This window comes from Clinocottus analis, unplaced genomic scaffold (genome assembly GCF_023055335.1).
Source record: "Clinocottus analis isolate CAN_PGR_092001 unplaced genomic scaffold, fCliAna1.0.p SCAF_4, whole genome shotgun sequence".
NCBI classification, from domain to species: Eukaryota; Metazoa; Chordata; class Actinopteri; order Perciformes; family Cottidae; genus Clinocottus; species Clinocottus analis.
The window spans coordinates 8,045,788-8,069,573 of NW_027176153.1; the positions used below are offsets into that span (position 1 = coordinate 8,045,788).

The 23,786-nt window shown below is 43.9% G+C and overlaps 2 protein-coding genes across 4 annotated transcripts in view; one reads left to right on the forward strand and one right to left on the reverse strand.

Annotated features, from left to right (window-relative positions):
• The first annotated feature begins 2,521 nt into the window (after positions 1 to 2,521).
• On the forward strand, positions 2,522 to 3,169 carry LOC137800748 (twist-related protein 2-like). The gene has a single exon (XM_068598074.1). It carries the CDS (start codon positions 2,522 to 2,524, stop codon positions 3,167 to 3,169), a length of 648 nt encoding a protein of 215 aa, XP_068454175.1.
• Positions 3,170 to 8,535: 5,366 nt separating this feature from the next.
• hdac7a (histone deacetylase 7a) overlaps positions 8,536 to 23,786 on the reverse strand; it is a 59,342-nt gene continuing 44,091 nt past the window's right edge. For all 3 annotated transcript variants that reach the window (XM_068598178.1, XM_068598179.1, XM_068598180.1), the window contains 13 exons: positions 23,354 to 23,487; positions 23,065 to 23,185; positions 22,448 to 22,497; positions 21,785 to 21,892; positions 20,315 to 20,370; positions 19,732 to 19,819; positions 19,453 to 19,572; positions 19,235 to 19,332; positions 13,303 to 13,421; positions 12,746 to 12,879; positions 12,406 to 12,487; positions 11,641 to 11,779; positions 8,536 to 11,518 (listed from right to left, as the gene is read on the reverse strand). In XM_068598178.1, coding sequence (XP_068454279.1) covers positions 11,476 to 11,518; positions 11,641 to 11,779; positions 12,406 to 12,487; positions 12,746 to 12,879; positions 13,303 to 13,421; positions 19,235 to 19,332; positions 19,453 to 19,572; positions 19,732 to 19,819; positions 20,315 to 20,370; positions 21,785 to 21,892; positions 22,448 to 22,497; positions 23,065 to 23,185; positions 23,354 to 23,487 — 1,292 coding nt within the window. In that variant the 3' untranslated portion in view covers positions 8,536 to 11,475. The remainder of the gene's footprint in view (positions 11,519 to 11,640; positions 11,780 to 12,405; positions 12,488 to 12,745; positions 12,880 to 13,302; positions 13,422 to 19,234; positions 19,333 to 19,452; positions 19,573 to 19,731; positions 19,820 to 20,314; positions 20,371 to 21,784; positions 21,893 to 22,447; positions 22,498 to 23,064; positions 23,186 to 23,353; positions 23,488 to 23,786) is intronic.

Here is a 23,786-nt window from a genome sequence, read left to right on the forward strand (position 1 = left end):
CCAGGAGGACTGTGTTTCTAAAACCTAGCATAGGATGGGAGGAAACCCTGTCAAAACCTATCCCCATTTTACCTCAATACTTTGCGCGTGAGGTAGAGACGCAACCATATCTTTCCAACGGCAGGATGCATCTTCGAAATGGTAGAATTCTGATTTCACAAAAGTCTGCAGTTTGCCCACAGTGAACAGAAAGCAACTTTAAATCAAATGTTTTCAACATCATGCCAGGTTTTGGAGTAATTCAATTCAGCCGCTCTCTTCTTCGCTGTGCAAGCTATGTACGGCTAGGAGAACAGATGCTGCATACAACCAGCAATGTAACCACTGAGCTACGGTGCCAGAAAAAAACAAAAAAGAGGAATACTCTAAGCAGCTGATATCTTCATGAGCAAAGGATGTGACAAAGAGCACACTGACGACACGTCAGCAAATCACGATCACACATGGAATCGCATTACGTAATAACTGTTGGTCACTTTGTTGCCACCAGACCAGACCAGGCGGCAACTTCCGGTTCTGAAAAGGGAAACCAAAGAGGAAGTGCCTTCAACGACTCACCTGATTTTTGGAAGTCTATTAGGAAATGACCCTCGTTCTAAATTGATGCATTATTTCAGTAAACATTGTAAACATGAGTTTATGGTTTCAATCTCTAGTTTCAAGTCTTCTAAATAATGTTCATTTAATAAATTCCAATTCAATTTTAGTGGAAGATAGAGGGGGAATACAAGGGGCACTTCCCAATTCTGACTGATCCCCATTTTTGTCGAAATCTGACTGGCTCAGTCATTTATGTTGTGAACGCAACAGCTCACCTAAGCTTGTCCGGCCAGGCATGTTTTGGTTCTGTGCGGTATTGTTGTGGCGTCGTGGCGAGCGGTGGTTCTTGTGAAATGGTATCATCTGTGGTCAGACAATAGATGTTTCTCTTTCTGTTGTGGACAACAGCCATCTTCTATGTTTACTCAGTGGAGAGATTTTCCAGTTCTGTTCTGTGTCCTCTTGGTGCCAGTTCAAAAGCATTTTGACCCAAGTGTTTTCAACTAAACAATAGATTCTTCTCTTGTCCGGGTGTGGCTGCGGGCCATGATACAGGCTCACTAAGAGGTTTGGAGAGCAAAGTCCACGTTGGACCCGGACAGAGGCTTGTTCTACATGTAGCTCAGTGGATGAAAGCAACAAATTGTCCCAAAGGCCTCCCTCTGATCCACAGAACTCAATATTTCCTTAATGCTGTGATTAGACCTCCTCCCTCCTGGTTTATGCTGAGAAGCTGCCAAGACACTTTCCAATCATTTATTAAGGATTTGTTTATTTTATCGAGTCATAGAACACCAAAACATTTAGTTTGAGTTATTTACTTAATGATGACGTCTGATAGGAGAAGATAGTTTGTAGCTATGTACCATTGTATTTCTGTCTTTATTTTCATTGACCTTTTAAAAGAGATTTTAGACAGCAATGCCTTTTCCTCCTAAATCTCTCAACTCAGCTGATCTGCCATCCTGCAACATTGTCATTTTATTCTCAACTGCAAAAAAAAACAGAAAATGAACAATCAAATAACTACTACTTTAGTTTCTTACCATTACTCCATCTGCCTGGAATGTCACGTGTTGAAGAATCATCACATTCCACTATTTCTAAAGCAGACAAGTACCATGCGACTCTTCCCTAAACTTAGAAACAAAAACATTTGTGGAACTTCTTTTACAGATTGCTGTTTCTTTTTTTCCTGAACTATAATGAAAGCAGCCGATGATGGTGCTGAGAGTGGAGGCAGGGGGGACAGAGAGCCAGGCAGCGAGAGGGGGGATGGTAGCGACTCGCTTTGGAGGAAATCTGGAACCTATAAACTTGGGCAACTTCTATGACAAGAGGCAAACGTCACAACGGCTCGCTTTGGTTGGCTGTACAGCGTACCTTTGTCTCCGCCTCGTCCCTTTGATCGAACCAATCGCTCGAGATTCGTTCTTCCTGTTGTCTTAAGCTCAGCTGTCCAAAAACAGACCTCCGGACCAATCGGTGGCTCAGATGGGTGGGCAGCTGAAAGTTTCGTGGTTCCCTCCCTTTAAAAAGTCAGATTCAGGTTGCCGTTGTCTCACACGCAACTACAGGAGCGGGACATGAAAGCAGTGGGGTTTGCCGATGCAGTTCACACTCACAGAGACTGTCGAAAAAAGGCTCCTTGGCAGGTTTCCACAACTGTGGATGAAGAAGCAGCGTGGAGATCCAAAGCTGAGCGCCGATTACTCACCCGCTTTGCTTTACATGTTCATCTGTGATAAAGCATAACACTGAAGACGGCCGGAGAAGAAGAAGAACAACAACACAGCAGAAGGCCGGAGAAACACGCCGCGCCACAGAAGGAGTTCCTGAAGACGAAACGGATCAGAGGAAAGCTGCACGGGAGAAAGCAGAGGGGGAGTGGAGCGATATATTGAGGGAAAGAGAGAAGCACTGGAGGTATTCCGAGGAGTGAAGGATAGAGTCACGTAAAGGAGAAAAAACGTGGCCAAGCATGAGAGAGGAGGAGCACTCTAATGATGACCACCCTGAGGGAGGGGTGGTTTCCAGCGAGGAGAACACGGTAAGACCGCCATCTAACGCCTGTCCTGTTGTCGTAGCCACGCCGGGGGTCACCGGGCGTAAGCGGCAGACGGGCTCACACACCGAGGATCACGTTACGACGGTCACCCCCAACACATCGGCAAACGACTGCAAGGTCAAGCCAGTGGAAGACCTCCAGATCTACACGCTGACCGGACCGAAGAGAGTCAAAAAGAGTCCTCAACATCGGCCGCCTTCCTCAGACCCGTCCCTCTCTCCCGGCCCCGGCAATAGTCCTGGAGATCTCTCCTCCCTCGAGGACCCGCACGGCCAGCGGGTGATCGCCAACATCCGGGAGCGCCAGCGGACACAATCTCTGAATGACGCCTTCTCTTCGTTGCGCAAGATAATCCCAACGCTCCCCTCTGACAAACTGAGCAAGATCCAGACCCTGAAGTTGGCGTCGCGCTACATTGACTTCCTGTACCAGGTTCTGCAGAATGACGAGATGGACACTAAGCAGGCGGGATGTAACTACCTGGCCCACGAGAGGCTGAGCTACGCCTTCTCCGTGTGGAGGATGGAGGGGGCCTGGTCGACCATGTCTGCTGGTCACTAGCCCGGCCTGAAAGAAAAAAGTTTGTGTTTTGACTTGTTTGCCCTAAAACGTTTGACGAATTCCACCCGATAGGGAAATACTCTTACTTGAGACAGAGGTTTGAAGAGAAATCTGAACTATGTCTGCTCACCAGCGGATTTTAACGCCTCAATTTAAGTCATCTATTTGCCTCAAGGATGATGGACAGACTATTTGACACTCAAACGTGATCATTTTGACGGAGCTGATTTTTAAGCCACTATCCCTTTTACGAAGGGATTTCATCGTTGTCTTGTGACATATCAGACGGATTTTTATAATTGTATTGTTTTGCTTGCCAAAAGCAGCTATTACTGCTCATGAGACTGGCAATGTTAATGAAAATAATCACAACAGGGACATTGTGCTCAGTGTATGATTCCTTTACTTTTTTTTAAAGATACTATTACTATTGACATCTTCATAGGTATGCATACTTTGAGCCACATTTGAACTTCATGTATTATTTTTATTTAACTTTCTGCCTCAGGCTAGCAAGTGTAGGAAGTGTTGTATAATATTTAACAAGCAGCAACAAGAAAATGCAGAGAAAAGATTTTTAGAAAAGTCAGGACTGGAAAGACACAATTGGATGTTCCAAGAGAGATTGGACCTTTGACTTTTCCGTACACTTTCAACCCCCACTTTCCCAAGACTTGCATATCTTGAATCCCTGGCCGGCACTTAACAGAAGCGACGGTGGAAAAAGTAGCCACGGGCAGCCGTCGTCTTGACTTAAGTTTCTCCTCTTTGTACCCAAACCAAGCCCCTTTGTTTCTTCTGATGCCAAAAAAACTCTCCTCTTGAAATTCTTTCCTCTCGTTCTGGCCCAAATTTGCTTGCGTTGCACGAAACCGTGATGCAGCTACGCAGCTACAGCGAGCTGACGAGGAGGCGTAATGAAAACAAACTGCCTCGCAAAAGCCATGAATCATGTGTGTCACCATCAAAGGGGAGGCTGATGTGGCTCCCTGCTGGGCTCCCATAAACCACTGGAAGTGATGGAGGAGGTGAGAGCTGATTTATGCACACACACACACACACACACACGTAGGTGAAGCCGTGCGCTTAAACCATTGCACCAGAAAGAAGCACCTCCCCCATGTCTTGGGATTGAAAAAAAAGAAGTCAACATCCATAATTGTCAAATCATACAGAAAAAAAACACATTATAACATATATTTTTGTCTTCACCTGCAAGGTTTAGCCTTCCTTCCATGTATACAACCAAACTCTGAGTTTAACTCTGAGGTGGGAGTTGAAGTTCTGTTTGTACTCGACAAATGTCCATGACAAACCAACTCTTCCTTCATTGCCAGTATGCATGAAGCCCAGCAACCTATCATTAGACTGTCCCGGGGAGGTGGCTAATGTTTCCAGCTCCAGACGAATGAAGTCCTTTACTGAGCCCCGCAGACGGCAGAGTGAGGTCTCCGAGGACTAACCCTCTCTGGCATGTTCGAAGACACTTGACATTTGAAAAGAATTGAGCTTTGCGCCAAAAGGGAAAAGTGGCCTTCTGTGCATGTTGTGTAAAAAATGAGTGGCTGGCTTTAGGAATTGTGGAGGATGAATTTTTGACTTCTAGCAGCACTCGTCTAGTCACGGAGACAGTATGACAGCTACGTATTGGCAACACCCCTCCCCCATATCACCTTGCCTTACATCCATATCAAGACTTCTTGTGTTGATTCATATTAAGAATAATTGTTATCTTCGTCTCGTGGCACCTTGGAAATATGACATGACATTGCGTTGATGGTCAGCGTCCCGCACTGATGTCTTTGTTGTTTTAAATTATTACATTCACATGTTGAATATGTCAGATGTGTCTCTTAAACGACTCTCCGCCTTTTTTGTTTGTCTTTCCAGCTGCTGAATAAAGGGACTGTGATCCATGTACATGTCTGCTCCATGCTACCATCACTGGCATTCTAACCACATGGACTTTGATGCAAATGGGATTTCGACGAGAATGAAAACTTCCATGAAGAAAGAGGACATTTCTGGACCAACTAAACCCACAAAGAGCTTTTGGTTACTGAGAGTACACAGACGTTAAAAGTACTGGTCAAGTTGGATCAGTTTCTGTGTTTCATGCTTTCCCCCCTGGATGTTATTCTAAGGGAACCTCTATTATAGCTGTCACTGTAGGACACTCAACCTGCAGTTAAAGCAAGACTTCAATCTGGGACGGTGATTGCTTCGTTTGTCTCTTTTTACTCAGTTTACAGGCTTTGTTATGGCTTTTTTTTTATAAGAAGCATTTACTTGAAGTATATATACATCGTGATGCTTTACAAAAAAAAGTGACACTGATACAGTATGACTGACTAAAAAAAACAAACAGAAAAAAAATCCCTGGAGAACTAGATGTAGTGATACATGAGTCAATATTTGTCTAAAAAAAATTAAACTGTCTTCAAACTATTCACGGGATTCTTGTTGTTTTGGTAAAAGCGGTTGATGATCGGTGCAAAGACTCATACTGGCACCACACCCTCTTTGTCTCCTGTCTCTCTTGTTAAACTGCCTCTCTTGTTTTCCCTTCCTTCCTCCTTCCCCTGGTCTTTGTAAAAAAAAAAAAAAATGTTTTAATGAGGTCTGTGTGCCTTTCCCTGGTCAGTCAGGAACACTTAATTCCTCCAAAAAAGAACACGTTAATGTGCAATTAAGGGCCCTGGGAATATTTATAGCCCTGTTTTGGGCCCAAATTCTGAGTTTGTGGCTTGAACTTTTTCATTTACGCTACGGTGGCCTGCAGGTTTACTGTTGTACATCCTGATGCTTCAGCAAGAGTTAGATCATTAAAAGCTTTCACACAGGTTAACCCACAAGAACAGTGTTACGGAGTAACCGCTTTGATCGGTGTTAGTAAATGATGAAAAGGAAACGCAAATAACGACGAATCAACAGATAGTCACAGAGCTATCATGAGGCCTAATGCAAGAAGAGAACCAGACGCTCTTCAGGATGCTTATCTGCTGTTACATGCTGCTTTATAGTTATAGGGTTCTTAAAGCTGAAGATTCCTAAATTGAGGCATATTCCAGCATTATTCTGGCCTAAATATGATAAATATTACATTCAGAGCCCAGCTGTGACTGAGCATAAATCTTAACTGGTGCTCTTTTCGTCCTCTCGAACGCTGCAGCGTGCTCTGGTTCGCCGTTCACCGCAATATTTTTCGTAAATAAGCAAAAATCCTGACGCAACTAGTTGAAGACTCCGCTCACACTCGGGGTCGTCTGATCAGACCTCCCCTCAGGCTGAGTTTGAGCATTGTGACGTTTTTTTTTTTTTTAAAGGTGTGGATTGTCCCAAATTAACCGTTGCAACACAGGAGAGTGAGGTAGAAGCCAGTCAACAGTCCTGAGGAGAGGTGTAATGAAGCGCGCGTGTGGTCATGATGAGGCTCATTTCAAAAGAATGGAATCTTAAACTTTTTATCAGGTTTAGTGTCACTATTGTTGTAGAGGGAAGTATAATAATATTAATGTTCTGTGCTGAGCTGTCGGCGTATGGCTCAAAGTGTCAATCAAACAGTTCCTTGCCTGAAACTGCGTGCAATGTTTTGATATTTTTCTCTCTTTGCCAGTACACCGTTCATCCTGACTGCTGCTGTCAGGTGTCACTTCTCAGACCTGAGAGGTTCGCTTGCTCTGTGGATTCATGCATGTTTCTAGCAGCTGACTGAAAAGTACTCATGTACTTGTCATGTCATGTACTATGCTTATCTAGTCACAAAGAAATGAAATGAATAAATATAAATCTATCTATCAATCTATATATATATCTATATATATATATATATATATATATATATATATATATATATCTATATCTATATCTATATATATATATATATATATGTAGATATATAGATGTGTATATATATATATATATATATATATATATATATATATATATATATATATATATATATATATATAAATATAAATAAAAAATAAATGTCTCCTTAAGCCCTAGTAGTTCACTCCAAAAGTTGAATGTCAGAAGGAGACGCTTGTCTGACCACTGTATTGGTCCCGTTATGGTTTAAAAAACAATACATTGTGCATTGACGAATGAGCACAACATTTGGGTTTAATGAATGTTGTGTGAGGGAAAGCATCCATATGTTTCCTTTTCAGGCTTTCTAAGTCAGCCATCAAGGGCTACTTTTAACATGGGGATGTCTTGTTATCAGCCCACAATGTCAGAAACTACCGTAGGAAAAGAAACATGCACTTTATTAATCCCCTTGGGGAAATTCTTCTCTGCATTTGACGCATCCTTGATTAAGGAGCAGTGGGCTGCCCCGTGAGAGGTTAAGTGTCTTGCTCAGGGACACTTCGACATCTGAACTATGGAGGGATTGGGGATGGAACAGGGTACCCTGCGGTTACAGGACGACCACTACAATAACTACAATATGCATTAACGAGGCATGGTGAACCCCCAAATCTAAAAGACATATCAATCTAGATCGAGAGCATTTGCATTTGCTCACAAAAAGGTCTGAAGATTATCTTAAACGGGTCATGATTTTTGGAAAGAGGGAGTTTTTCAAATTACCACAAGCACCATGAGTACCCTGCAGTCCCCAAAAACACAGAGGACTCGACAGTGTCAGAAACCTTTGTTTGTGTTGAGTTATTGTGAAGTTACGTTTTGTGATGTTTTTCCTCACCCTCGTGGTTTTGTTGCTCGGACCTAATGTTGTCGTTATTGCCTTCTAGACCTACCGTGATTTTAAGAAACGACGTGCCATCACAATGTAGTGCACTGTTAAAAGGCCTGTGGTCATTTCAAATATTTACATTATTAAAATCTGCTGGAGGTAGATTAACTGTAGAGCTGCTGGCTCCTAGTGTCTAAACAGCTAGAAATGATTTCTCTGTCTCTCAGACTGCGCTCATAAATATTGCTTGTGGTTTTCAGTGATGCGTCCAATACTTACCAGTTTTGTTCAAGCGAATAATATTGAGGCAAAGACACCTTCTTCGGTCTAAATGTTCCCTGCAACTCTGTAGTAGTTTTCACAACACACGTCCGACTCTTTGGATTCCAAACAGAACTGGCAAAATGATTTGCTGAAATTGTTCTCCCTTAAATATCTGTAAATACTTTTTGGTAATATTCAGATTTTCTTATAGTTACTGCCAGCCTTCGATGTTTTGATCCCACAGCTGTTCAGCGTCTGTTTATTCTGTGAATCATTTACGAGGAAATGAACTGAAGGGACAGCGGAGACTGTCATTCATGTTTATATGGAGATGTTTGGACCAAGATGCCAGGCAAAAATAGATTTATACTGGAAATTATCGATTTATTCAAGAGGAAAAGACAAAAATAACAGTACAAAATAGACAATCTTTCTATACATACACGTGGTAAGAAATGGGAAGAAAAAGGTAAACATACAGGTAAATAATAAAGAATAGCATGAAACAAAAGATTTCAACGTCACGTTTATAGATACTACATAGTTACTGTAAGTCCAGTTAGTTAAGAGTCACCAATACAGATACTACTGCTGAATGCATCAAGGCACATGTGTGACATGTGTACTTTGGTCGTGGAGTTCCTATTTACAGTGTCTTTCTTTGAGAAGAAGGTACACATGACATCCATAGTAAAGGGAATTAAGAGTGGAGGCAATGACGGCCTCTCCGTAAGACGAAAGAACAGCCACTGGGAATATAATACAGGAGGTCATTTACAGTATGTGACGGACACACACACACACACACACACACACACACACTAACATTTGCAAATGCATGCACAAAACACATTTTACATATGCGCTAGTGTAAATGCAGTCGGCAATGCTCTCTCACGCACACACACACACACACACACACACACACTCCGTGTTAGTCGGACACCGCTGGCGCCCTGTGCACCTGCTGGGCACGCCGGATAAGGGAGAGACACAGCACATTGTTTCAATGCCGTTTGGAAACTCTATTTACAACAGCGAAAGAGCGACGACGCGCTTTTCAGTTACACCCATTACAGAACGCTAATCCAACATCTTCCTATAAGAATTCCTACTGGAATGAGGCAGTAGTGCAACAGCAGTGGGACTTCTGCAAAGGCAAAATCTAAACTATTAGCTCTATTGTCGTTTTGCTTAATATACAAGGCCTTCTGTTGGGCAGACGATGCCCAGGGTCAGACTAAAGAAAACGGAGCACAAGTAGTTTTCTTACCGAGACGCCAAAATAGTGACGCTTCCTTCAACCAGTCCCTTTAACTCGCTGAGGAGAATGTGCTATTTTTAATGTTGATTTTTAACAAAAGCTACATTTGCACACAACAACTTTGTTTTTCTTCTTCTTGAATCAAACCTTCCTGACAGGAGTTTGAAATCCGATTGTGCCGCTTCAGATGTAAAGGCTCAAAGGCGACACGTTGTGGACAAAGCCGTGTCCTTGGTTTCAGTTTCATCGTAGAGTTTTAGTGTCTGAATGCAGTTTTAGAAGCTTAAAAACAAAAACTCTCAATAACAACTTTGTCAAATTTACTTATTAAGACTTCAAAATGGATTTCAACAGAAACAGCCACACTATAATGTTCTGTTCTCACTTTAGGAATGCAAAGCGCTTGAGGGCAGTGAGGAGATTGTTCAACGTAACCTCCACTTCAAACATCGGTGTAGGTGACGGGGACCGGCGTGTTGTGTCGAGGTGGATTGTAGCGCGACAACAAGAGCTGCGACTAAGCACAGTTGTGAACACGAGTCTTGTGTGGAAAAAAAACACACATAAAAAACCGACTGGAGTTCACCTCGAAGGACACAATGCATTAGACCGCGATAAAGCCTGGAACTCCAAAACTGGTAGAAGAAAACATTCAACCCAGGTTTATCATCGGAAAAAAACAAACGGAAGAACAAAACGTCTGCATATATGATGTTCACCTACATCAACATGTTCAAATATTGTCTTTTAAAGGTTCCACACAGTCCCATAGCCTAGTGCAGGCGGTCTTAAGGCAGTTTTTCTTTGGGTGATGTCCATTAAGTGCATTAACATTATTGCTACTAGAACAATACAATGGTCCTCAGTGGTGCCACAGTGGAATGAACGCTCCTTTAGTCTCAAATATAAACAATAATATACAGTATTTAATACTAGTGGTACATTGACAGTTCATCATTGCTTTGTATGTGTGTGTGTGTGTGTGTGCATCTAAGACACTGAACAGCAGTGAAAGAATCTTCCTGCTCATAAAATCTTGCCTACTTTTTGGATTAACTTCATAGGAAATGCAACTCTACAGTATTTGGGCCAATACGTGTCCTTAGAGTGAGTCACAGGCTTCTCAGATGAAGAGCAGGGAAAAATATAGCAGACACAATTTCATCCAAATCTTCAAAAAGAAAACAAACAAACTATTAAATAACCTACAGAGAGGAGTTGTTGCTTTTCTTTTTCTTTATATCCCAGAGCTTTGGAATTTCTTATGGTTCACATTATGGAATGAACAGTGCAATAAAAGAACAAGGACATTTGCCTTTTTCTTTGTTTCGACAAAACCACAGTTGTCCTGTTTGTGTCTTCATTTTTTTCTTTCTTTTCCTCCAGTTCTTTGTTGTCTTCTTCTAGTGGTTAAACGGCATGTAATGACATCATTAAAGCAGACAATCTCTGTTTCTTATTTACTGTACTCTTTCTGCACGCGGTGGCCACTTCCTCTCTGCGTATGTCACCTGATGTCACAAGTTCATTCTGCAAAGTGTGGCGGTGAAGCGAGAGGAATTAATGACGGGAAATCTCGTCGTTCAGAAAACCTGTTGGTCCTCACGTTAAGGCAAAGTTAAGGCAAAGTTCGGGCAACAGAAAACGGCTGCTGGTACATAGTGCTTCAAGAGAAATCAGAGCTGGACTGTATTCAGTCTGTTCCTATACGGCTGGTGGTCACAGAGCTGTGCCGCTAGACCTCTGGACACACACGACAAAAAAAATCCCAAAGTCAGTCAGGAGACATGAACGGTATTAAAAGTCATCTGGTACTCTTTGGTGAGGTTTCGGAAGGTTTTCCCAGCTGCAGGTAGGTCAGCATCGAGGTGCTCAAACTGCAGGCTCAGCATTGTGTGTAGTAGGTGGATGTGCGTGAGTGTGGATAAGGCAGATGGGTGGGGCTCAGTGGAATTACAAACACGCCCTCTCTGCCTCCCCCCCCATCGTGTGACAATGCAGGAGATCCGAGGCTCCAGGTGTTCCCGGGTCCGAATCCTGAACGTGAGTTCCGGGAGGCGATTTGGTTGGATTCTTTCACATGGAGTTGCTGTCATCCTCCATCGGCTCGTCGGGGAGCCTGGAGGAGAAGGACACACACACAGATGTGAGTGGAGAGCTCGGAGGGAGCTGGGGGGATTAAAGTGTGATTGTTGCATGACCGTGTGTGTGTGTGTGTGTTTGTGTGTGTGTGCGCTTCACCTCTCGTTGGAAAGGACTCCCACGGAGAGCGAGGCCAGCGCGTTGACGGCGTCGGCTTCCTCACAGTCTCTTCTCTGCGCTGCCAGATAGGAGAGACTCACTGATCCGCTGTGAGCCTTCACACTCTGCCAGTACTGACCTGCAACACACACATGCACACCGGTCACTGCCGCTGTCCCGCCACAAAGAGATGGTGTCTCTTCTTACGTTGGTGTGCGCTACGGAGGCAATGTTTTATAAGCATGGACTGTTTTAAAAACAAGTTCTATGACTAATCGACCACTGACTGAACGTGTTTGATGCAATTTGCCGTTCGTCTTGTTTCATTTATGTGACATTCCTTATGTTCGTTTCAATGTTTTGCTGTTTAGTTTTAAGCCTGTTAGTGATCTCATGTGAAACGTCTTTGCATGTCACTTGTCGGGTATATTGCTGGGGATCCCATGGAGAGCAGTGTTAGCGCAATTTGGACAAAAGGGAACAAACGAAAGCCCTCTCTCTGAAGCAGCAGGGGGCGGGGCTTCAGAGCTCTGTTGACAGAGTTAAACGCAGCATCCTCAGGCTCTATACTGCCTCTGCGCTCGTCACGCAAACAGCAAAACAAACCGGCTTTGATTTCAGTATCATGTCCAGAGGCCACGTGTCCATTATTTAAGAAAAGAGGACTCAGGCCGAGGAGGAAGACAGCAAACATGATATTCGGAGGACTTTTACAGGACAAATACAGGATCAAATGTGCACACAAAAAATCTGGGGGCTGCTCACTTTGTATCTGAATGACGGCCTGCAGGGAGCGGACAGCATTAGCGTTGGGCCTCTGGAGCAGGACTTCTTCTGGTAGGGGGTCCTGCGGGACAGAAGCAGCCATGAAGACAATTACTGTTATTCTGGCACCTTTTCAGTCATAACACATGTTTGGTCAAGGAAAGATGTGGTTAACAAAACAAAGTACTCAGCATTACATTGTAATCAGTAATCTTTATACCCACAGCAAAGCAGAAATACATTTTTTTTTGGAGTCAATGACACTCAGATCCTTTCTTACTGAAACAGATAACCATAAAGTAAACATCGAAAAGGAACTCTATTACCCAGCATGCTTTACCTGTATGTCCAGGAGTGCACTGACACAGGCTTCAGATGCGTCGCAGATAGCTGTAAGGTCGTGACCTCCCTCGAGGGACAAAACCACACGACCCTCTGCTAGAGACATCAGCTGGCGGGTCAGGTGGCTGAAACCTGTGATCGACAAACACCCGCAACAACACACACACACACAGAAATGTTCACATCAAGTATGAACCGTGCAGAAGCCGATCAGCATAAAGCTACGAGACCACCAACTGCAAGACTTACCAAAATTAGTTTTGCTATACTCTCCAATAAAAACAACAAATGTATATTTTTACCTTGCGGATCCTCCCGCAGCAACATACAAACTACTAATTTACTATAATTATGGGGATGCAGCGAGGTACGGTGAAGGCACAACTCCTTCTCTTTGGTCCGTGCATGACAGGAGCTGTAATAATCTATGAATATCTGGAAATACCCGCGGGATCATAAAGCAGAGTTCTCATTGGCCTCGCTCAGTCACGGCGAGACCCTGCGGTAGGGCCTGGTGGACAGAGTGTGCGGCCCGCGGCGGAGCGGCGTGCTTACATTTGGCGGAGACCTTGTACCCTCCCAGAGGAGCGGGGTTGCCCTCGGCCGCGTCGAACCCGGCCGACACCAGCACGAAGTCCGGAGAGAACTCCTGGGCGATGGGCATCACCACAGACCTGAGGGCACACAGACACACAGGCACGGTGAGGCCGAGGGAAGATACTGTGCTGTCGCCGTCCCACTGGTCGTTCATTTAGTCCTTTTCCCTTGTCACCACCATGCATGCTCATGAAAAAGCCGGCTGTGTAACATCAGTTCTACTGCAGGTTTGTGTGATCTAATAACGACACATGAAGCAGACAAATTCAGACAATTTAAATGACATGTATTTTACTTTTTCGTTGTCCGACAGGCACATGCACAAGCCTTTATTATATAGTTCCACTCAAAGACCAGCAGAAGGGAAGGAGAGGGAACTGGGCTTTTGCTTTGGAGACGATACATAAAGCAATCAAAGAATACCAGAGTAGTGACATCACCGCTGATAGTTGACATTCAATGTGTGTCTGTGTGGGCGAAGCAAAATGTACTTGTGTTAAAGAGGAGACAGAATAACGAGAGCAAAGTGGGAGAACGCACATCCAAAGAGTCAAACCCGCACGTCAGCAGTAACCGGCCGTGATTTAGGACTTGAACTACCGGCTGCAGCCTGCATCTCAGTTGATTCAGAGGTTAATAACTCCCTGACAGACGGACTTTAATTTAGATATATTTCATCAGTTTGCTCATAAAGCCTGCCAAATATTCTGCAAAAATGTAGCCGTCTCCGAATCAAACCGTGCCTCTCCAAACTGGGCCGGCTCCCGGAGACGACATACATATATGATCAAATAAAATGAGCTTAAAAAAAAGAAGTCATCAACATGACAAGTGTAACCGAGCCTTGGCCGACTCCAGACGCCGCAGCTCAAAGAGCTGACAAAGAACGATTGTTTCTCCGCTGGACAAGCTGCGCTGCTTTGAGTAATACAAGTCTGCTGGACGGAGTCAAATTGTTCTGTCGGCTCTGTGCTGCAGCCGCCCCGTGTTGTTTGTGCGCTTCAAGTCGATGAAGGTTTCCTTAACGCTATTGTTGTTCGGAAGAGAGAGCGGTGCTGTCCCGAGGCGGAGGGAGGCTCAAACTCTGCCGCACGATGCTGTCGGCCCGAGTTCAAAGCCGGAGTGTGTGAGTCTGTTTCCCATTAGAGGCTTGTCACTCTCCTCACGTCATTGACAACACAGAGGAAAAGAGGAAAAACAGTCCATCTGGGATCCATTTACCTTCATTATTCTGCCTGGGGACTTAGGAGACCTCCCTCCCCTCCCCTTCATATACACACACACACACACACACAGGACACAGACACACACACACACACACACAGGACACAGACACACGCACAAGTATATATATTTATATACATATCCAGGCGCACACGCACGTATCCAAACACATACTGCTGTAATGACTGCACGCAGATGGACAGCATGAGCTCATAGACAAGAATGAGGACACGCAGTGATAAAACACATTCCAGCATACACACACAACACAAAGATGCATGCGTGGATGAAGTTTCTCACACACACACGCAACTCACGCAGAGAAAACAGTCTTCCTGTCTTCCTCTTGGTGTAGTAAAGTTTTAAGTTGCTGAATAATTTCAATCCATGAAATCTTTATCGGAGTCACGTGGACGTGAAGCAGCGCGTGCACAAACTTCCCCACAAAAGACACACACGCGCACACACAACCGCAAAAACTCAATCCCCGCCTCCCCTGTAGACCCATTAAAGCTGCCACCCTCCCCCCGGAGAGAGAAACTACAGACAAACTAATGGAAAGATGGAGGGAAAGGGAGGGCGGGGACGCTTATTAAAGATCAATCAAAGGAGGAGAGGAAGAGGGAGAGTGTGTGAGTGTGTGTGTGGAGGGTGATGGTGAGGGTCGGGGTGATGGAAAGAAAGGAGGGGAAGTGAAGGATAAGGTGAAAATGCAGCAAAGCTCCCCCTCTGAAGTTGAAGCACTCACAAACTTTACCCATAAAATGTATTCCATTAAATGGCTTTTTTCCACCAGACCATTCAGCATTTGCCAACTTTATTAATTACAAAGCCGGTGCATGGGCGGTGGAAGGTAGGGGGCCTTTTTTTTATTTTGACTTTGGAGTTGTGAAGGCAGCGTGCCTCCCTGTTAGAGCCTAAAAAGAGATCCTGTGGACCAGCAGGCTAATCGTAATGACCATTCATTTTCAAATCAGCTCAGAACACTGCCAGCGATCATTTCTCAGTAAATGCAGTTTTGACCTGTGAAGCTCATTGAGTCAAGTGCTATCGGGCGATAGACTCAAACTGCACTAGCTATGTGGCAACTTGGTGGCCTAAGTAGCTAAAAGGCTGACCATGTGATCACAATGTCCTCCCTTAAAGTCAAACTTTGTTGCATGCAGGCGGAAACCTCAGAGAGAATGCAAGTTTGGCTTCGCTTAGCGGAGCATATTGTGGCCAGCAGGGGGCGACTCCTCTGGTTGCAAAAAGTAGTCAGATTGAATGGAAGTCTATGAGAAAATGACTGTGCTAGTTTAGGATCTGAATCTCTACTTTCAAGTCTTATGGTCCATAAAGCAGCGTATGCTTTGGGGGTTATCAGGGGCGGACTGGCCTTTGGGGATACCGGGAAAATCACTTCCATCACCAGCCGGCCGGCCCTCCGACATCGCCGGCCCCGACTTCATTCTGTGCTTCACAGAACACGTTAAATTGACTCTTCGACCTAAAGTTGAGGAATCACTGACTGGGTTTTATACTACTCCTCGCCATCTGCATTCACACTCATGGTTTGAATGTTTCTTGCAGGTTTTCAGAGCTTTTTAGCGATTTTAGGACATCCTGCTTTGATTTTAATTTCATTCTTTCTGTGCGGCCCGGTACCAAGGGGACACTGCGTCACTCGCTCGCAGACGAAGCCATTTTTTTACCGTGATTCAACCGCATAGCACCAACACGTAAATCCTTTAAAGGAGTATAATGATATTGTTTTTTATTCCCATGTGACTATTATGCACCTGGGCTGCAGAGTTAGTTCAGGTTCTGTTACGTATCTTATTGTTTTGTTATGCACCTTCAACACCACGACACACACACACACACACACACATACACACAAACGATGCATTGAGTGCATGGGCAATGCGTCGTGTTGTGTATTGAGTAGGCCGGTCTGACAGCAACTCCTGGGCCACTTTTTCCCCTGAGTCCGCCCCTGACCGTGATTGACAGGTCACTACCGCTACCAGAGACGTGTACGGCGTCTCTACGTCCCGCCTCCACTGTCCAAATGTTTACTGATTGCAAAAAAACAAGATGGCGACGGGTGTAATCCAAGACTCGAGGCTTCAAAATGGCAGTGCACGAGCTGCGTTGACGACCAATTTCCATAGTGACTACCTCCACTTCTTTTATACAGTCTGTGGTTGCATGTCATCCCCTCTCTCTCTCTCTCTCTCTCTCTCTCTCTCTCTCTTGCCACATTTACTGTCATATGTTTTAGCTAATAAAGGGGGGATTACCCAGAAATACTAATTCATGTTCTCTCTCTCTCAACCATATCAAAAGGCACAGATTGTGTTTTTAATGCATTCAGCTCAAGTTTCACCTAGAATCTGTGACCTCAATTCTCCTGCATCAGATCTTATGACGAGGATTATTTTCTGTAACTGAGCAGACATTTATCTGGAAAGTATTGATGTGGTGAACTTTCACCATCTAAGGCTCCAGGCAGATTAAACCAAACAAAGAGCCGCTCAGAACTTCTATTAGGTCCAGATCTGAGCACCAGGACTTTGGATTGGCATCATGAAAAATGATCAGTCTTGTCATTTACCAGTGAACTTGAAGAGGCATGTCCCGCTCAACTTCCACTTACTTATTGAATAGTTTTCAAAACATTTTCTGTTTTATATTTGATAAAAGACATATTTTATCACGATAGGAAAGGGTCTCTGACCGTGAAAACAACACACTGAAGGCAGCATTGCCTCGTCCGCTGTGCTCACAACCGTTCCCGTTCATCTCTGATGTTCAGGAATAGGGGTTTCATAAATCCAGCCAGATGAATAGGACACAGTTTTTGCTCGATTTGCTTAAAGCAAACCGAGCAAAACGTAACTGTAATCTTATCAAAACACCTCCGTTCAACTCAATTCCTTTGAGTGTTGGAAAGATGAACGTTCCCCCTCAAAAACACTGGGCGCACACCCCCCTTCCTCATTTTCTTCGGAAAATCTGTTGCTCTGCTCCACAGAAAGGTCAGAGGTCATGCTACAAAGAGGCCATCCCGAATCAGTGTTTCGCTCAAGAACACTTGAGGAAGGCAGGAGAAGCCGCTTCAGCATCAGGCTCGGTGTTACTTGAATAAATATCACAGCGGCTGGGTGATCTCGTGTATTAATGGAGGTTGACGGTAATGACAGGAAGTACATTCAGTGAGGCAGGTCATTACTGGAGGTAACCACCTATTTCGTCATTTCATCAGTGTAGGATCAAGGTCCACTCATCTGGCCGGTATGTGTACAGAAGTCCTGGAGAAAACCTTTTTTAAATCTGAGCTAAGTAGTTTTACGTGAAAAAAAAAGTTTGGCGCGATATTCTTTCTTATTTCCTGATTTTTTTTTCCTTCTTTTTCATCTGTGTAACAGGTGGAAAAGCCAGATGCCACGTGTTTGTTGTTGTTATACACATTGCCAAAATGAGTATTACAACTATAAACACTGAAAAAAAGGTTAATCTCTCAGATCTTGACTTTTTTTTCTCATCTGTTTAATTTGTAAACAGAGGAGTGAAATCAGTGAGTTCATACTTTCGCGCGCCTCCCAAGGACACTTTGTGCGAGTACATGTTTGAATTTATGTGATTGTGCCCAAGTATTGTATATAAACATATTCATGCTTGTGTGCAACACAAGCCCCTCCTTTATGTCTATGACTTTGCCAGTAACCATGCGGTTTCCACAGTTTCCTTGTGGCTCGATGCGCCAGACAACCAAAAGGCCCACACCACTGAAACTTTATTGGTGCCAAACAACCCCCCAATGTCAATTATCCAACCCATGAGCAGGAAGTCAAACACAAGACCCTGAGAGCGTTTTACTGTCAAGCATCTGACGTTACTGGAAACAGGGAGCGTGAGACACATGCTCTCCAAATGAGAGAGATTATGAATTACGCAAGACGTACGTCAGAGGCGATGTGAGGCCGAGCCTCTGATCAGCTGAAGTGTGTTTGTTGTGGCTCAGTGGAGAGGAAATAAGATAAATTGTCTTATTATAACGCAACTGAACATCCTTATACTGATCAATAAAAACTGGAGCACAGCTGGTGGCAAAGTAATTAGACTGTGAACAAACTTGTTTTTCACATCCAAGACACAAAGACACGGCTTTCAGTTTGTATCGGGCACATGTTTTAAAGCATGCTTCAACGAAACAAAGATCTATTTTATTTCCCTTTATTCTCCAGTTTGAACTTTTCTTTCTGATCCATCCCGTATAAGAAGAGCAGCAGGAACATTATACGTCATTCGCAGGATACCATACACATAAAAAGACATATTTTTGTGCTAAAAGTTTGTTTCCACAATTCTGTGGGAGGCAACACAACATAAGGTGACAAATCAAAGAGAGAAAAACACATGGGAGTGGAGAGGAAAGACACATAATGAGTGCAGAGGGTGACACAGCATGGATGCCAATGATGTGAATCACATGCTGTGTAACCACATCTCCACCCGACCAAACAAGATTTTGGAGCAACATGGCGTTCAACGCCTGCATGCCGGGGAGCGTTAAAGCTGCTTCTGGAGGCTCAGACACTCGATATTGTCATTTTTTCCCTTTGACGTGTCACCTCTTTTTCGTGTTGCGGCGTTTAAACAGAACGGTGGTCGGCTCTACCTGAATGCAGCGAGGTACTCAGCGTCGCCCATGGGTGGGTCCAGTCCTCCTGTCCACGCCACGTTCACGTTGAAGCCCTCGCCCGCTCCTGAACCAACCTAAACCCCCCAAAAAAATACACACGTTGAGCTTTGATCTAGAGCGTGATGGTCACACGTCGGCCCGCAACGTCACAGAAACACGATGAAACTGCAATGTGGGGCGTGGACGTCACCCACCTCAGTCGGAGACCCACTACCCGGGAAGAAGTTTCCATCGTCGTAGCGATGAAGTGAGATGTAGAGCACGCTGGGGTCGCTGTAGAACACTTCCTGGGTGCCGTTGCCATGGTGAACGTCCTAGCGACCGGATGAGGGAAGACATATTTATATATTAAACATTGCAAAACCATAGAGATAAATTCATTATAGAGTGTGCTTATATGTATTGATATGTGAGCATCAAGGGGAATCCATATAAACAACAACAACAACAACATCAACAACAAGCTGTCTTACCCAGTCGATGATCAGGATCTTGCTGACGCTGAGTCTGTGTTGGAGCTTCCTGGCGGCGATGGCCACAGAGTTGAAGTAGCAGAAACCCCTGGTAGACACAGGAAGTGACGGATGAAGCAGACATTTAAAATACAAGAAACTTTACCTGACAAACAGAAATGCTGAATGTCTCTTTTCGCTCTTGTTTGTTTTAGCTGAACTGTGTCACGAGTGATGGACCGTCACGGCGAGTATTGTCTGGCTGAGCGCTGGCCGTGTGTGTCGACTGTTGAGTAGCGAGCGTGCATTGCTGTATACGTCAGAAATGAAAAAAGGCAAACGGTGCAGGAGCCGTACAGGACCGTGCTTGTGGATAAATGAGAGGACGTCAGTAAAAAAAAAAAGGAAAAAACAACAACATAGACACATAAAAAAAGAAGAATATAAAGGTATTAATCTTCCTTATTCTTGTCCCTTTGTCGTCTCTCTATCACCTCATAAATATTCTCCACAGAGAGGCTGCTGACACTGCAGCAAGAACACGGAAACTCTAGTCAGGCTGAGCATGTGACTGACACACACACACACACACACACACACTTACATTGGATTAGAGGGGTCTGCATGATGCCCCGGCGGTCGGACCACAGCAAAGCCGTTCTGTGCAGAAGGAGAAGACAACGCTATTAATTAAGTGTTTCGCTGCATATGTAGGGCTTTGATAAAGGAACCGTTTCAAAGTTATACGCTTTCCATGATGCACAGGAATGTAAACATTTTGGCACATAAATGAAGTCACCGCTTCCTTGAAGGAACAAGCACGCTGCCAAAAATCAGAACCGGTCATTTGGAAACATATGGACAGGTTTCTCCCTAAAGGAAGAGCACCAATGTTTCCTGGTTCCTGTGTATACATCTATTTATAGCAGGAAAGCAGCTTCATGATCACGTTCCTCAATGATCATTCTGACTTTATATTCAGTGCAAACCGTCTGGACACACGATGGAGGTTCTTTGTTATTTTTGGGAGGTGCAACACACGGTGTGAAGGCCATCCCTATAAAATTCAGAATGTGGATTCAAGATTTTTTTCCCCACTTTACTACTTTGAAAATACAGTGAAGTGAATGAGAGTCAACTTGTTCCCAGAGAGTAAAACTCAAAGCGTTAAGCCAAACCTTTCATGAATGCAATGTAAAGACAGCAGAGGCCATCTATGTTGTCTTGTAAATGAGTTTAATACTATTTATTTCTAACCATATGTATGCACTTGTGCTGTTGTGTAATGGTTGTGTACACTGCTCCGTGTAGACTGAGCCTCAGGGTGGTGTTTATTGCTTTTCATTCCCCGCCGCCCACCTGCCTTGTTTTACACAATCTTGTTTTTCTGGGGTGAAACTGTGTGGATTGAAGCTGCCAGCCATAAATACTTTTTTATAATTGTTATTATATTATCTTATTTGACCAATAAGAAAAACAATAACAACAACAACAACAACAAAGATTTCATGTTAAGCCCAGACTTTAAATCATTACGAAGGAGAAAAGGAAGTACATTTAGGTCCTTGACGAGACAGGAAAAAAATAATAATTCTGAAACCCATTAATCTTTTGAAGTGGGTAAGGCTTCGTGACGCACGCTTCTTTGCCGGCTGCATTTCCTCGACCATGTGTCTCTCTCAGCCTCGCAGTCGCAACTAAACACTGCCAGCAGAGGACACAAACTCAGTAACATCGCAGTCACTGAAATTGCAAAGATGTTTGTGATCCACAACCCAGTGAGTGCCTGACTTGCTGTGGCTGTGTGTGCATAGAGAGCTGCACATAGTCTGCACAGGTGTAGCTCAGGAGGCGCTCTCCCTTGTGCTTGATAAGTCATAACTATTAACTATTTGAATTATTGCCTACGTTGTGGCAACACGTGCCTCCTGCTTCATGCATCATTTTTGCATAATTTGTGCATTATTGCATCCATGCAATTAAATGGTTTTCAGGGAGGGGAGGTGACAAAATGTAACAAAGCAAACGTCTTATCGTGAGGTGACAGTGTTTTCCTGCCGGGTTCGCTTCTCACCTTCAGCTCTCCTTTGGCCACTCTGCAGGACAGCTCCACAACGCTGCCCGCCGCCATGCGTGCTGCCGTTGAAGTGTGCGACTCATTCCAGATGGTGTCGTTGTCCACCTGCCAATTGAAAGACAGTCGACAAATGAACAATGGGATAAAAAAAACAAATAGCGGAGGAAACACTTGAATAATGTCTGTTTTATGAAGCCTGACTGTGTCTATTTTCTTTCTGGGACAATACATCTTTCTCCCCGCTGTACTGCCGAGGAAAAAAGTCCAGATCCATAATGCTGGTGAGTTTCCTTTCCCTTTTTTTTTCTTCCTCTTCTTCTTCTGTGCTCTGTTTATTCACAAATGGGCATTGCTGTCCATCTGGCTCGGACAAGGAAAGCCGAGGCATTTCTTTTATCCCTGGTCATGGACATGTTGTTCTGATTAACTCTGACTTGTCACGGTCCGACACGGACTGTCAGGCAAACGTGGGTCGGGCCAACTCTCTTTTCCTCTTTAATATCCTGTCGTCCTTGTCATTTTCTCTTTCGTGTCTCGGTCGCTCCGTCTTTGAAACACTTTCGTCTTTCATCCACGCAGTATTGTATCGCTTCTATTAAGGGCTATCTAGAATTAAAGTATAATCAACAATAAAGTTGTTGTGTGTGTGTTTTCTCTTACCCCTACACCTCCACATGGTAACATCACAAACATCCTTTGAGAGAGAATTCCTTGGGAAGCAGAAACATACAAATTAGAGTTTTTCTAAAACATGAATTACTTTAACTTATTATTTTCAACATAACTCTTTTAAACAAGTTGACTAATAGGAAGACAAGCCCTGAACTGACCGTTTTTCATCTGAGTTTCTGCCATGAGGCTCTTTGCATAAATTTGGGTCGATTTTGTGGCAAACATATTAATATGACCTCATTTAAATATGTGTCAAATTGCTCCTCCTGTCTCATTTATTCTCATTTATGTCTCATTTATTCAGGTTCAGCGGCTGCAAACAAACGTATAAATGGCACTTGCGATAATATATCGAGTTTGTAATTTTTTTTAACTGAATCAACATAGTTCAAGGACAAAACTATGAACATAGCTTTTTGTCACAACTGTAAAAACGTCTCCATGATGTCGCTTCAGCTCTGGTATTGAGAAGAACTGGACATCTGGAACATGTGTTTGAAGTTCCTGATCATATTTACTCAGCAAAATAATGTGTTTCATGTTCACTGTTAAATTAATTTAAAGTGTTTTTGAAGCAACATTATTTGGCTCAGTTTTGAGCATACCGGCCAGCTTGCGGTTATCCAGCTTGAGTCTGTTGAGCGGGTTGGTGCCGTAGAGCAACACATGGCGCTCGGTGTGGACCGACTGCAGCTCCTCCATCGTGGCTTTGCGACCGCGAATAGTCTGTACGAACCGGACAACGTGCAACACAAGACGAATAGTAATATTAAAAAAACAGAGACAGCTGTGAATCTCATGGACCTGCATGCTCGACCTCTCTGTGCTCAGATGGACACGTACGATGTAAATTTGGACGGTCAGATCGGGATGAGTGTCCCGTGCCGTACGTACCTCACACTGTCCCCTCAGGCCTCTCTCCTGTAGTCTGGACCAGATGCTTTGTATCCTTCCAGCATGCTCTGGGTGACTGCTGTTGTCTCCACACGTACACTGGTGCCTCAGCATCTGAGAGTCATACACCAGGCCTGCACGGACACACGCAAACAAACAAAAAAACAGATTTGATCTCAACATTTTGCCCACACAAATATAAAGTATATTCACAGAAGGAGTGCTGTTGACGCTGACCCTGGATCACCTTCCTAAACATTTACGCCAGTTGTCTCAAGTGATTGCTTTTTTTTCTCTCTCTCTCTCTCATATATACATATATACATATACATATACATATATATATTCATATATATATATATGTATATACATATATCTATATATTTATATTTATATATATATGTATATACATATATTTATATATGTATATTTG

Bases quoted from the DNA above. Each gene is read 5' to 3' on its own strand.
- LOC137800748 (XM_068598074.1), top strand. From the start codon at position 2,522: ATGAGAGAGGAGGAGCACTCTAATGATGACCACCCTGAGGGAGGGGTG.